The 13,906-nt window shown below is 40.9% G+C and overlaps 2 protein-coding genes across 2 annotated transcripts in view; both read left to right on the top strand.

Annotated features, from left to right (window-relative positions):
- Positions 1-3,990: 3,990 nt before the first annotated feature.
- On the top strand, positions 3,991-7,515 carry six3b (SIX homeobox 3b). Its single transcript, XM_032503227.1, has 2 exons — positions 3,991-4,877; positions 5,541-7,515. Exons 1-2 carry the CDS (start codon positions 4,183-4,185, stop codon positions 5,677-5,679), a joined length of 834 nt encoding a protein of 277 aa, XP_032359118.1. The 5' UTR covers positions 3,991-4,182; the 3' UTR covers positions 5,680-7,515.
- Positions 7,516-10,986: 3,471 nt separating this feature from the next.
- Positions 10,987-13,906, top strand: part of prkcea (protein kinase C, epsilon a) — a 36,550-nt gene continuing 33,630 nt past the window's right edge. Inside the window, exon 1 of the mRNA XM_032503147.1 lies at positions 10,987-12,210. Coding sequence (XP_032359038.1) covers positions 11,866-12,210 — 345 coding nt within the window. The 5' untranslated portion in view covers positions 10,987-11,865. The remainder of the gene's footprint in view (positions 12,211-13,906) is intronic.

The following is a 13,906-nucleotide window of genomic DNA, read 5'->3' as shown; positions in this document are numbered from 1 at the left end:
GTTCCAGCCTTCCAGCCAATAACCGACAAGAAGGATTTGGGGGTGAGAATTGTGGGGGTTAGTGCGCAGAAGCGCGGAAACACAGAAGGGAGGGGGAGGGGATGGGATGAAGAGGAGGGAGAGGCGAGCTAGTCTCGTTTTGTTTGAAAATACTTTGAACGTCAACAAGAAGTAATGTCACCCAACATGCTTAGAGCTCCATTAAGTACCTGTCCTCTTCAGCTTTCTGTGACAGAGGTTGAGATGATGTAGTCAAAAAAAGGTCTCACACACACACACACACACAAAGACTAAGACAGATTCTTGCTATGTGCAGCCACCTTCCCTTTGACCAATTTTGCCAAACCAAAAGATAATTAACACATCAGTGATATTAAAGCAGCAAACTTTTATATTTTAAAATGCTGGAATCGGCAAAGGAACACTTTGGGAAAAAACTTTAGCTTTCTGGCCAATAGTTAGATGAGAAGCTAAATACCACTGTAATGTATGTGCTCTAAATATGAAGCTACTTCATAAGATAGCATAAATACTGGAAACAGAGGGAAACAGCTAGCTTGCCTTTTCCCCGCACATAACCTCTGTAAAACCATTTTTACAGATTAAACAAACAAGATCGGACAGAGCCAGGCTAGCTGTGTACCCGGTTGCAGTCTTTATGCTAAGCTAACTGTCTCTTTGCTGTAGCTTCATATTTAGCATGCGTGGCATGACAGATCTAACTCTCAACAAGAATGTTGAATTATTCTTTGAGATTATATCTTGATAATCATGAATGTTTTTTCTTTTACTTTTCTGTCAACTGACAAATTAATTAACCGACTAGCCGACTCTCGATTGACCATCATTCTTAGTGTGTATTAAAAGTGCTGTCCTCCCACTCTCTCCACATCTTAATTTTCCTCCTCCTACGTCCCCCACAATTTACCCCCCTCCTTGCTGTTTTTTGGTTACCATTGTGCACCAAACTCTCCTGGATTCGTGTAAGAGCACAAAAGCACAACAAGACTCAGGAAGTGATTAGTGGCTTAACGAGGAGGAGGCTTTGTGGGGAAGTAGGGGGTCTGTACAGCCTCTTCCATAGGAGGAGGTGAGGGGGTTAAAGTTTCAGGGCTTAAGAGGTCAGTGTTAAGTTGTGGAGGTCAGTGGAGAGGTTAATTAGGAGCAGGGCTTTTGTTTACGGAGGATAAGGCGATTCACTTGGCATCCTCGCTGTGTTCATCCAGCCACCCTGGAATTGTCATCCACTCGCTTATACCCCGCTCTGGTTTCCCTCCTCCTCCCTAATTGTCCTGTCGCTGAAAAGAGACAAAGCTGAATTTGTTTAATTGTCACCATTACGACACACTCAACCCCTCATCACCACAACACACACACACCTCGAGATACCTTGAGTATGTTTCCTCGAGTAGACCTACGTTTGGTTCGTCCTTCCCGCTTCAATTAGAAGAATGTCTTTTCAACTTGGAGGAGCTCTGGCCATGACTGTCACTCAGACACTGTTGTGTGTGTGTGTGTGTGTGTGTGTGTGTGTGTGTTTGTCCATTGTTTCTCGCTGTTAAAACACACGCAGAGAAACATGCTGCGATCTTCTGGAGACGTAAGCATCTCGAGTAGAGCCAAATGAGCTACTTGTTGGGAATGTGGGAAGACGAGAAACTAAACTGACACTGAAACATCTTTCTTGGCTGTGAAATTCTTCCTTGTTGATGACAATTATTCAACTTTGTTCGAGAATATTAATGTAGGGTTCTACTGTTAATCGTTGTTATTGTCTTGTGATTGTCCTTCAAATAGTTTTAGCATTGCACGCCGACCCCGCACGGACAGTAGGGGTGTGAATCTTCAGACGCCTCCCAATCACGCTACTTATGCCACGATACGATATCATTGCAATTTTAAACATATTGTAATATTCTGCAATATATTGCAATTCCTTTTTTCCAACTTCTAATTTTTCCCAATTTCAAATGATTTCCCCAAAAGGAAACGTTGTCAACATGTGTTTTGTCTATAAAGATAAAATGAAGATAAAAAGGGATTGTCAAGCAGACAAACTGACCAACACATAAATAATAAAATGTCGATGCTTGGCACTTGTGTATCGAAACAGTATTGCCACAGAAAATATCGCGAGACTATGCTGTTTTGATTTTTTCCCACCACCCCTAATGGACAGTTTACAAAAAACAACCTAGGGATAAAATGAATACAGCAGAACCAGAGGTAAAAATCTTTTTTTTTTCCATGCATTCTTCTCTGTCAAAACGTTACATTACCCACAATGCAACTCGACCACCAAATGTTCAGTTGGAGATTTGGGTGTGTTTTTCTAGTGTCGGCTAATGTTGCCTTCATGCTGAGATAAGATGCAAGCTCTTTTTAACTCCACCACACCCCGGGATGTTTTCCTTTTTTTAAATCTTCAGTGGTGTTCCTCTTTAAAAAACGGTGCACTCTATTATTATTATTATTGATATAAAGCTTATTTGATTATTACCACTGCCATGCATCATCTGGGTTGAAAAATTGGATACACGGCTCCTCACACCACCAAGCAGGGACATCTGGCTGTTGGGTTAATTGGCATTGACCGTGTGTGTGTGTGTGTGTGTGTGTGTGTGTGTGTGTGTGTGTGTGTGTGTGTGTGTGTGTGTGTGTGTGTGTGTGTGTGTGTGTGTGTGTGTGTGTGTGTGTGTGTGTGTCCAAAGAACATCTACTTTATATTTTGCACATACTGTAACTCTGCACTAAAGGTGCCACACAAAGCAAATGGCCCAGGGCAACCAGAAACGTGTTAATGCTGATTGAATATGCTGCTCTATTAGACTAATGTTAGCAGGCTGGGCAGGCCTGATGCTAATCCAGTGTAACAGAATGGAGCTAGAGCTGCAGCTTATCTCTGAACTTATGAATATTAGAGAATGGAAAAGTGATTAGAAAGTGATTAGAGTGGAGGGAGACCACTTAGAGAGAAACATACGCTCTCAGATCTGGGTGAGATTTCCAATCACACCGTCCACATCACTGCTATAATAACTGATGCAAGCAGCTTATACCTGCAGGACCAGAGAGGTTAGAGATTTGGTTTAAACTGATGTCCGTTTGGTTTCAACATGTTTTTCCTCCTGTTGTATCACAGTCTGTATTTCTCTGTTTAATGGGCCCTAATGGTCTTCTTGTTATTTGGTTATTTGTTTATTGTCATATATTCATTGTTAGCATTTTCAAATCAAGGGAAATAATTGTAACAAAACAGCCATGTGATGTGTTCATCTTCACACATCACATGGCTGTTTTGTTGCTCAGTATGATGTAGAAAAAGAGGAGAGGAAACAACTTTAAAGGGATTTTTAAAGTTGATAACTAGCAGCAGTGTGGGCCTTTATGATAAATGTAATAAAATAATGAACTGTTGTATACCACTCAAAAAAAAACTTACAAAGTGCTTGGTTAAACCAGGATTAAAACGATTCAGGACCCCAGTGAGGGAATATAAGCAGGCAACTGGACATAATACAAACATTAAATGTAAAACAATAACTAAAAGAAAACAAAAAATGGTAGTAATAATAATATATGTAAACATGTTGAAAATAAAACAGTGTGCTAGAATTAACTAAAAGTTTTTAAAGCGTTTTTAAAGCTAAGTTTGTTAAACGTCTTACAAATGTGAAGACTTTAACCACAACAATTTAAAACGGTTTAAAAATTCTTTATTACCAACACATAATCTAAAATACAATGTGTAACTGTAACGCCAATTGAGATATTTATGGTCATCTTGTAGGCCTAAGATTCTAATTTACCCCCTGATATGTTTCCAGCACTTTCACTTGTTTTAATCTGTTTTAGAGCTCCGGAAAAAACTAGTAGGCTAAGTGGCATTTCAGTATCTTCTTTTTCTTCTTGTTTATTGAAACGGTTCACAATAGAGTGTCATTTCGGGGAGACTTTCTGTGTCCAGCTTGTTAAAAGGACAGAGATCAATCCTCGGCATTTGATTGACAGTGCTGCCATGACAACCCCACATCAGCTCCAGGGTGTCTGTCCAATGAGGAGTCAGATTAAGGATCCCTCCCTGACTCCCAGGTGAGCTAAAGAGTCAGACTTCAGCAGATTTCTGGCAGACCGTTTCCGAGACATTCTTCGTCTCCTCTCTGGTTTCGCTCTGTCATCCAGATGGTGTTCCGATCGCCGCTTGACGTTTTCTCAGCCTCCCGTGTCCTCCTGCCACACTTTGCTGATGGGCCTCCTATTCTGTCCTGCTCCCGCTCCCGGGAGGACCATCCTTCCGCCTGTCCTCCCCTGGCTCTGCCTGGGTTGTGTTTCTCCGCGGCGCAGATCGCCAGTGTCTGCGAGACTCTGGAGGAGACCGGAGACATCGAGCGGCTGGCCCGCTTCCTCTGGTCACTCCCGGTGACCGCGGACGGTCGTGACTCCATCTCTGAGCACGAGTCTGTGCAGCGGGCTCGCGCCGTGGTGGCCTACCACACGGGAAGTTTCCGCGAGCTTTATCACATCCTGGAGACGCACCGTTTTACGCGCGACTCCCACGGTAAACTGCAGGCGATGTGGCTCGAGGCTCACTACCGGGAAGCAGAGAAGCTCCGGGGTCGACCGCTCGGACCTGTTGACAAGTACCGCGTGAGGAAGAAGTTCCCGTTACCGAAGACAATCTGGGACGGTGAGCAGAAGACGCACTGCTTTAAAGAGCGCACGCGGGGACTGTTAAGAGAGTGGTACCTGCAGGACCCGTACCCGAACCCCGGGAAGAAGCGGGAGCTGGCGCACGCAACCGGACTCACACCGACTCAAGTTGGGAACTGGTTCAAAAACCGGAGACAGAGAGACCGGGCGGCAGCGGCCAAAAACAGGTCAGTGACTTTGGCTTGAAACAAGTTGTCCATTGAGTTCCACAGTTGCAAAAAAAAAACTAAAAAAAAAAAAACATTCTCGTATTACACTCGAGAGAAGCCAAGTAACAGTTCGTTTTATTAATATAGTGTCGAGATACTATTAAAATCAAGGCACCTCTATATGTTCAAAAGGTAAGAAGACTATTTACTAATAATTATCCATTTACTCTTTCAATCTCTCGTTGAGGCAATTTCGTCTCCATGGGCAGCCAAGGTTGTGCGTAAAGGGGCAATTCATGCGTAAAAGGGCACGGCCATTCAGCTTGTAGGTTTTTGTTTTCCTTCTGTCAGTCTGACCTGGACGATCTTTCTTCCTTCTCTCTCTCTCACTTTAATTTGCTGCAGGGTCAGTGTGTGGGTCAACCACCCTGCTAGTGAAATCAAAACATGCATGAATGGGTGCAAATTGCTTTAGGCACAATGTTTTATTTCTAAGATTTCGATCAATTTCAACCATTTATGTGGTTAGGAGTTGTATTTTTGCTCTTTTTTTCATAATAACAAAACAATGAATTTATGAATTTTATCTTGTTGCATTTTACTTGTTTTTGCACGTACTGTGGTTTAGAATTAGCGGGCCACCCCACTATTAACTTCATTTAGCCTACTCTTGATTTTCAGGTTGCAGCACCACCGGATGTGTCCAGACGGTGCGCGGTCACTTAGCGGAGGAGAGTGCAGTCCAGACGAAAGCGGGGAGCGCGCAGATAGAGACATTCTGCTTTCAGTAACGGACAGTGACTCTGACTTGGATGTTTGAGACTAAATTATGAAATGGACCTTCAGGGTCCTATGATGGTCAGTCGTGGGTTAACATAGAGAGGAAAATGATGTCGCCATGTGTACGAAAGGCCGATCAGGGTTTGGGTTGCAGTAAAAAGCTGCATCCTGAACGTTACCCCAGCCCACCAAACCAATAATCCTAGAGGTTACATGAAGATTTTTTTGTTCTTTTATTTCCTGAAAATGTGATTGATCTTTGTCTATGAGGCCGGTTTGCTGTTTGGTTTTTTTGTTTTATCACCAGCTGCAGATCAGACCCTCATTTTTGGTTTTGAACTACATCACGGGATGGTGCGGTGCACATCTGTTGACCTAGCTTACACTATCAAACTGATTAAACCGACGTCAAGCCGTGGACCCTTGTTGGACTTTAACCCATGGAGTGGGACCCCCACATGGGAGGACAATTACAGACTGAAACCTGCCAGTGAGCTAATCACTCTAATTTTCTCTAATTATGTGTCATTGTTATTGTTTTTTTTATGAATCTAGTTCTTTCTAGAGAAGACCCCTGGATGTCCCCTGTTGTAGACAATCAATATGCACTGAAGCTTACCTTCCTGTCTGGCTGTTTGTATGTTCATGACATTGTTTGTTTCTTTACCTTCACTTATTAGGGTTCAAACCGCAAACCGGTAGAACCCTTCTATGTTTGTCTGTTTTAGTTATTATTATTATTTGTTGTGTGCCCAAGGACCGTTACGGTCCACCTAGAAAATGTTTCCGCCATTTTGAATTTTTTGAAAAACCCATTTCTGAGATCTCCTCCTACACCGTAGCTCCGATTGCCACAAAATATTCAGTGAATCATCAATGGATCAAGCTTATTACAAGTCGCATAAAGCATGTCCATATCTTTATATCCATATCTAGCCTATATTACTTTTCAAGGTATAGACCAATAAACTTCGAAAGGGGCGTGGCTCTGGACATAAATGAACACAAATCAGCAACCGTAAGACCAATCATCACAAAACTATCAGGGTATGTTCAGATCAATGCCCCAGACATATCCAGACAGTTTTATACACATTTGCCACTAGGAGGCGCTACAAGCACAAGATAGGTGAGTGGCTTTACACACATGTTACTGTAAATCACATGTTCATTGTCCAATCACCACAAATCTCTCAGGATATGTCCTAGGTACCTGAACCACGTCTGAAAGTTTCATTAAACTCAAACACCAGGGGGCGCTATAAATGCAAACAAATTGCAGGTGATACAGCACATATCAGGCTATAAATGACTAAATGTTTGTCTAATCAACACAAAACTTCCAGGAAATGTCTACATAAGGACCTCACACATTCCCTGTAAGTCTCATTCAAATTGACCACTAGGGGGCGCTGTAAACGGACAATAACTTGACGTGGAATGACAGGAATCAAGGTTTGAGCTTGGAATCGCAGCTTGCGGCTTTATTGTTTAACAATTGTTTTTGTGTTGGTCATCTGCTTTTCTCAAACCGCCATGAGCTGGACTGAGCTACATATCAAACTGAATTAAAAATAAATGTTTTTGACAAATCAGGTGTAGGCATTTTAAACAAAAGTGCACCGTTTGTCCAATCGTTACAAAGCATGCAGGATATGTTTTATAACGACGTTGGAACACGTGTGAATATACGTTGAAGTTGCTATTGAGAAAAAAAGTTTGAACCCGCGAATCGCCGCTTGTGGCTATATTACTTTATATAAGGTTCACAGAGGTCACTGTGCAGTGTGTGTGTGATACTTTGTTGTACTCTATGTTCAAATTGACACAGAATAAATGTTTGGGTATTTTTATGTAAATAAAATTATTTAATATATGACTGTTGTGCACATTCTTCTTTAATGACACCATCACTTTCAACAATTGCAACTACTACAATAAAGTATATGTAATCATTAAGCTGTTACAGTTAATGAATTATTGATAGAACAGCAGGCATTCATGTGTAGTGAGTTATATACGTTATGATTCCACACATAGAAAAATCTTTATAGTGTTATAATACACGTATAAACGATTACACATTGATTCACAGGCAGATTTAAAACTGTGTTAATAAACATGTAACCTAAAAGCGATTTTAGTTTTGATCAATTATGTTAATTACCTTATCCACATATTGGCCTACTTGTTGAAGAAAAATACAATAGAAGCATTTGTTAAATTAAAAAGTAAGAGATGTTTTCAAAATACCAATGACAAAAGCAACCAAACGCATGCTATTTTCCAGTGAGTTCTGTGTTTTTTTATCAGCGTGTATGAGATTAACAGCAACCAAGTACTGTACTTGAGTACCATTTTAAAGGGACTTGTACTTAACTTGAGTATTTCCATTTTCTGTTTCTTTCTACTTCTGCTTCACTACATTTCAGAAGCAAATGTTTTACTTTTTACGCCAGTACATTTATTTGAATACTTTGCAGATTCATATTAATGATATAGAATGTAATCAACAAAAACATTACATTATGTTATTATCAGTTAAGATCATATTTTATTGATTCCTGGGGGAAAATTCACACGCTATCCAGCAGTTTATAAGATAATTAAAATTAGCTCCACCATTATCCGCTTTAACATTAAAGCATGAAGCAATAGTGCTTCAATAATTCCAATAAAATGATACACAGTACTTTGAAACAGCCCATTTTGCATAATGAGTAAGTACATTTTGATTGCTAATAGTTTTGTGCTTCTACTTCAGTAAAAAATTGAATGCACTGTATTTCTGCTCTGTAGTATTGCTACTTTTGCTTGAGTAAAATAACTCAATACATCCGCCACTGGTTGGGTTGGGCTACTTTTATGTTTCCCCTGTCTAAAATTCTTAAAACTAGATTTTAGATAGTTTCCAGGACATCTGCACATGAGCCTCCTACATAATTTAGATGTTTTATTTGTTCATGCAAAAATGTATCTCCTCCATAGTTGAAAAAAAAAGCCAATCCTAAAAAATAGTCTCTAAACTGAACAAAACTGTTATCCTCTACCAGAGTGGCGCCATCCAGTGGACACAGTAAAGACGGCTTCTTAACACTCCACTACATTCCCGATGGGAGTATTACCTTTTTTTAATTGCATATATAATTGCATATATTTTTTTTTATTTGACCCCTTTTTTTTAACCAGGAAGTCCCTTGAGATTAAAATCCCCTTTAGACATCACGAATACATCCATTACAACATTACACAATTACAAAATAGAGCGTGTCAAATATAGAAAAGGGGCAACAGATACATATAGAAATAGCAATTGCCCTCTTCGGTAGAAACCGTTTTTTAATTTTTAATTTTTATCAAACTACATTTGTGTAACAAATAAAGGTTTTAAATACAAAATATAGACTATGATGAATTCAACAACATGATGCATTTTAGACATACAGTAGATAAACTACACAACAGTTTAAAAAGTAGCAGCTACACCAACTGCATTATTAAAATCTATGCACAAACAACACTAATACAGTAATGTGCTATATTCAACAGTATAAGGCTCTTGCAGGAGCTCTACGAGGAGCACTTGAACACGTCGTTTCTTGACGTCACATCCCCAGCGATACGTCACTCGAGCCGGCAGGTGGCGCAGCTGGCCAGGCCTGAGATGACGTAAGGGCTGACTGGACGATGCTCAATGTAAAATCCTTTTTCTTCAGACGTCAGATGTTTAAACTCTGTGCAAGTCAAGCTGTGAGAGACGTGGACATTTTGCATGTTCAACAAATGTTTTAAAGACACGCAAGACTATAAAATAATCATCATCATGAGCGTCATAGATGTTTTACTCCTCTGTGAGTTTAGTTCATCTCTAGATTTACTGTAGGTGGGTGGGAAGACTTGTTTTCTTCAAAGCTGCATGCTCTCAGCTTTTTCAGTGGTTATTCCTCACATGCAAACAAAATTGTACACAAAAAAGAAATCTGATTTTGGAAAAATATATTTAAATTCTTACGTGCAAAATGTAGACATTGTACACTACACTAAATCTGTTGAGCTTTCGTGCAATTGTCTTGTGCTTGCTAAAAAGTTTTGTTATGCCAATACAAACTTATATGTACTTCTGGGTTTGTGTGTGTGAGGAAGAAATCTGAGGACACTCACATCACAGTCCACGGTTCATACCTGCTGCTCTCTTTGTGACAAAAAAAACTACCTTTTTATCTCATATATAGTAACATTTAGTTTTGTTGTCATGTGATGCATGTCACTCTGTGTGTGGAAGAAAAATTCTTATACTCTTGAAAAAAAACATTTAACTGATAATAACAAGATAAAAGAAGGTGAAATAAAATCAAGTAGAAATTGCAAGCACAATCAGGGTAATGCATGTATGCTTCAATATAACTTAGAAAAGACGATACTGTGCAATGGTAAGCACCTGGAAATATATTGGTAATGCAAGTTCATTCATTGTTTATTTTTTATCAGATTTAAAAAGTGTAACAGCTCCCACACAAAAATAACATCAACAGAACTACAGTAGTTACATAAAAACGTAGACACAAGCAATTAATTTACAGAAATGCATGCATATAATGAACTCATATATAGAGATTGAAAAAGAAATTAAACCAAGTTCAGCATTCGTTTCTGATGCAATAAGCATTGTTGCAGCATACTCATCACAATCAATTGCCCAAGTGTATGTATATGGTTGCTACCTTGAAATTGCATATTAAATGTAAATATAATTAATATAGAAGTTGCAAGGGATACAAGATATCATAATACTACTGAGGTTAACGCATATGGCATTGTAAATATATATACAGATATATACAATCAGCAGTCCCCTTATCAAAACTCCCTTGTTGACAAAAACACCATCATACCTCTCTAGCTGATGGTTTGACTGTAGCAGGTATGGAAAGAGAAATGTTTTAAGATACTTGTTTCAATGTCTTTATAACTTGCTGTCTCTGCAGACTCTCTTCTTATCTACTGTGTGTGTGTGTGTGTGTGTGTGTGTGTGTGTGTGTGTGTGTTTGGTGTGTGGGTGTGTGTGGTAGGCTGTCTGTGACCATGCATAAGCGACTGATTGACTGGCTCTGTTGGCTGTGGCCATCACACACACACCCCACACACACACACACACACCACACACACACACACACACACACACACACACGCCTGCGGTGAATTCCATCCATCACTACGTCTATTGCGCCTAAAAAACGCCTCTTCCACCACCTTTTCTTCTGCACACATACACGCACACACAAACACACGCACACACAAACACACGCACACACAAACACACGTACACACGAACACAATCTCTGTTTTCTCTCATCCGGCGCAAGAGACCGGCAGCGCGGGTGACGCGTTTTGCGCATTTCCTGCAGCTCGCGCTCACTCAGATTCAGGAGAGAGAGGGGACGGGAAACAGGGACCGAAAGCAGAAAAAAAAACAACGGGAGCGGAGCACCGTGATGTATTTAGGGTGCTCGTGAGCCAGTAAAAGACTGCATTGAGGGGGCAAAAAGGCATTGCTTTCCGAGAGTACGCGCAAATATCGCGTTGCTGTGAGGTCGAAACAAGGAGATTATCCCAAAGAAGAGCGATCGAGGGGCTGGAAACGGAGCACCAATCCCGGATGGCTAGGCGCGGCTGCTCGCGCTCTCTCCCACCCTGACCCGGGAGAGACACGCAAGGACCGTGGGGACGCTCCGGGGCTTCACGTGAACCCAACCGGAGCTCGTTAACCCGCGTTCCCCCTCACTGCTGTTTTATATCTCGGCCTGTTTACGCCGAAACAGGGATCTTGTGTGGCGCACGGGACCGACCATAAACAAACAAGACAGCCGCTCGGGTGGGAGAGTGTTCGGCAAGCGACCTCTGAAGGGTGTGAGTCTGCGTTGTTACTGCGTTTTTTCAGCCCATTAGAGATCAGCTGTGTTGTAAGCGCGTGCCTCTGTTTGTGTGTGCGTGTGTAGATTACAGTGTTCAGATATGGCTGTACTAGACTGAGAGTCCAAGAAGCCAACGGCATTATGGGATGTAGCAGGACTGTGCAGTGACCCCGCTCATTGGAAGGAAACACTTTGTGTACAGGAGCAGGAACCGGCAGAATAGCCTAAACACACACACACACACACACACACACACACACACACACCACACACACACACACACACACACACATACATCCCAGCCGCCTGCAGCCATGCCTGTGTTCAGTGGCCTGTTGAAGGTTCGAGTGTGTGAGGCAGTGAACCTGAAGCCCACACCATGGGCCCTGCGTCACGCTGTGGGGAAGAGCGGCTCCTTCCAGCTGGACCCTTACCTGGCCCTGAATCTGGATCACACCCGGCTTGGCCAGACCGCCACCAAGACCAAGACCAACAGCCCCGCCTGGAACCAGGAGTTCTGCACTGAAGTCCGTGAGGGCAGGAGTCTGGAGCTGTCTGTCTTCCACGATGCACCCATCGGATATGATGACTTTGTAGCCAACTGCACCATCCAGCTGGAGGACCTGCTGCAGAACGGAACCAGGCACTATGAGGACTGGGTATGTGTTTGATGTGTAAATGTTTCAGTGTGTCTTTATTACCCACAGATCATTGGGGCAGAAGTCCTTGAGCCCAGAAGTCCCAGGTATGCATGTACAGTAGGTAAATTTGCACATGTGCTTGTGCAGGTGGAATGAAATTTCATAACGGACTCTAAACAAACAGCCCCAGTTTCAGAAGCATACAGACTCTGCAACAACCCTACTGTTACATTGTTTGCATTGCATATTTGATGTGCTTGTGGTTACTTAAAGGCATCAGGCAGAAAATGCACAGTGTACATTTTGCACAGTTTCCCCTCTTCACAATATCCAAATATTTTAAGTAAGTGATCAACTAAAAGCTAGGGCTGCTCGATTATGGAAAAGTCATGATTATTTAACACAGTTACTCGTTGACTTCTGGAAAGATGTTGCATTTGTTGAACTTAAAACAGTGAAACAGGTAAACAAATCAACAGTGAAGACACCTTGAACTATGAAATTTCCCTTAATCCTTTACCCATTGAACCTTGAATTCCCTTAAAATAAAAAAAATATATTCAGATATATATTCAGATGTTTGAGTAGTATTAAATAATAAACACAAAATAAGATCAACTAATGGAGTGCACTTTCACAATCTTTTGAAAACAAGTCATAAATACAATTCAAATAAAAGAAAAACAAAATAAATGAACTCAAAGTCTATTTCTGTGATAAATCCGTGTCATTCAGAACACAACAACATAAGAATTTACTTGCAAAATGTAAAGTTTTTTCTTGATGAATTAGTATTGAGACCGTTATGAGCTGAAATTTAAATTGTGACCAAAATTCGATTAATTGCACAGCCTTACCAAAAGAAAGTTCTTTTTTAATTTATTCATCTAAGAAATAATATTTTCATTTGCTGCCTTACAACATTCATTCATTTACACGCATTTCTGTCCTGAGAGCTTCCCGGCACCACTACTGAATATCAAGGGATCACCTTTGGGGAGTTCCATTCCTTGTTCATGAATTGGGGTGCACTAATCTGACTTTTTCTCTTCTGGGAAAGATTCTGATCCCTTAACTCAGGGTACCTACAGATACTGAGTACAGATTAGATGCTGTTGCTGTCTTCTTCCCAAATTTGATAAATAAGGTAATGTTACTCCTAATGAGTGCAACTTGTAGCAGAAACTGTGGATTTTATAATGGCAGTAACGAATAAAGAAACTGTTTTTAATTGTAAATTCTGGACAATAACCAACCCACCTAATAAGGTCAGTATATCAGGGATGACACATCCCTACCTCTGGGCACCTCTCTGGTTGTTGTTTATAGCGTCCAGAGCATTTCTCAGTTGTTGGGGCCGTCCAGTCACAAACATGCTCACCTTACCTTTAATTCATGATATTCTCTTTGAATGTCAAACCTTTTTTGGCTGCCTCTTCACTAGGGCTGGGTATTTTCTAAATGTATAAATCCAGTAATGATACCAATACCGGGCCTATGATACCAGTTTCTAAACAATAGCAATTTAGCAAACCAAATTGAAATTACGACATTATACATTACTGCACAAATCTTTTTTTTTCTTCTTTTTTCAGCTCCTTCTACGTTAGCCCTGTCTCTGTGTGTAAAGGAGGGATTTGTAACATTAGACAGCCAATCACCAACACTATTAGATCTTGGTAGAAGCATGCTGCATGCTTATTGGCTCACTGAC

This window comes from Etheostoma spectabile, chromosome 21, assembly GCF_008692095.1.
Source record: "Etheostoma spectabile isolate EspeVRDwgs_2016 chromosome 21, UIUC_Espe_1.0, whole genome shotgun sequence".
Taxonomy (NCBI): Eukaryota; Metazoa; Chordata; class Actinopteri; order Perciformes; family Percidae; genus Etheostoma; species Etheostoma spectabile.
Note: the sequence above shows the minus strand (reverse complement) of the source record. Positions and strands in the feature narration are given on the sequence as shown.

Excerpts from the sequence above, each read along its gene's own strand:
- six3b (XM_032503227.1), top strand. The coding sequence starts at position 4,183 with ATGGTGTTCCGATCGCCGCTTGACGTTTTCTCAGCCTCCCGTGTCCTC. Across the intron at positions 4,878-5,540 it reads GCGGCAGCGGCCAAAAACAG|GTTGCAGCACCACCGGATGT; the intron begins GTCAGTGACTTT and ends CTTGATTTTCAG.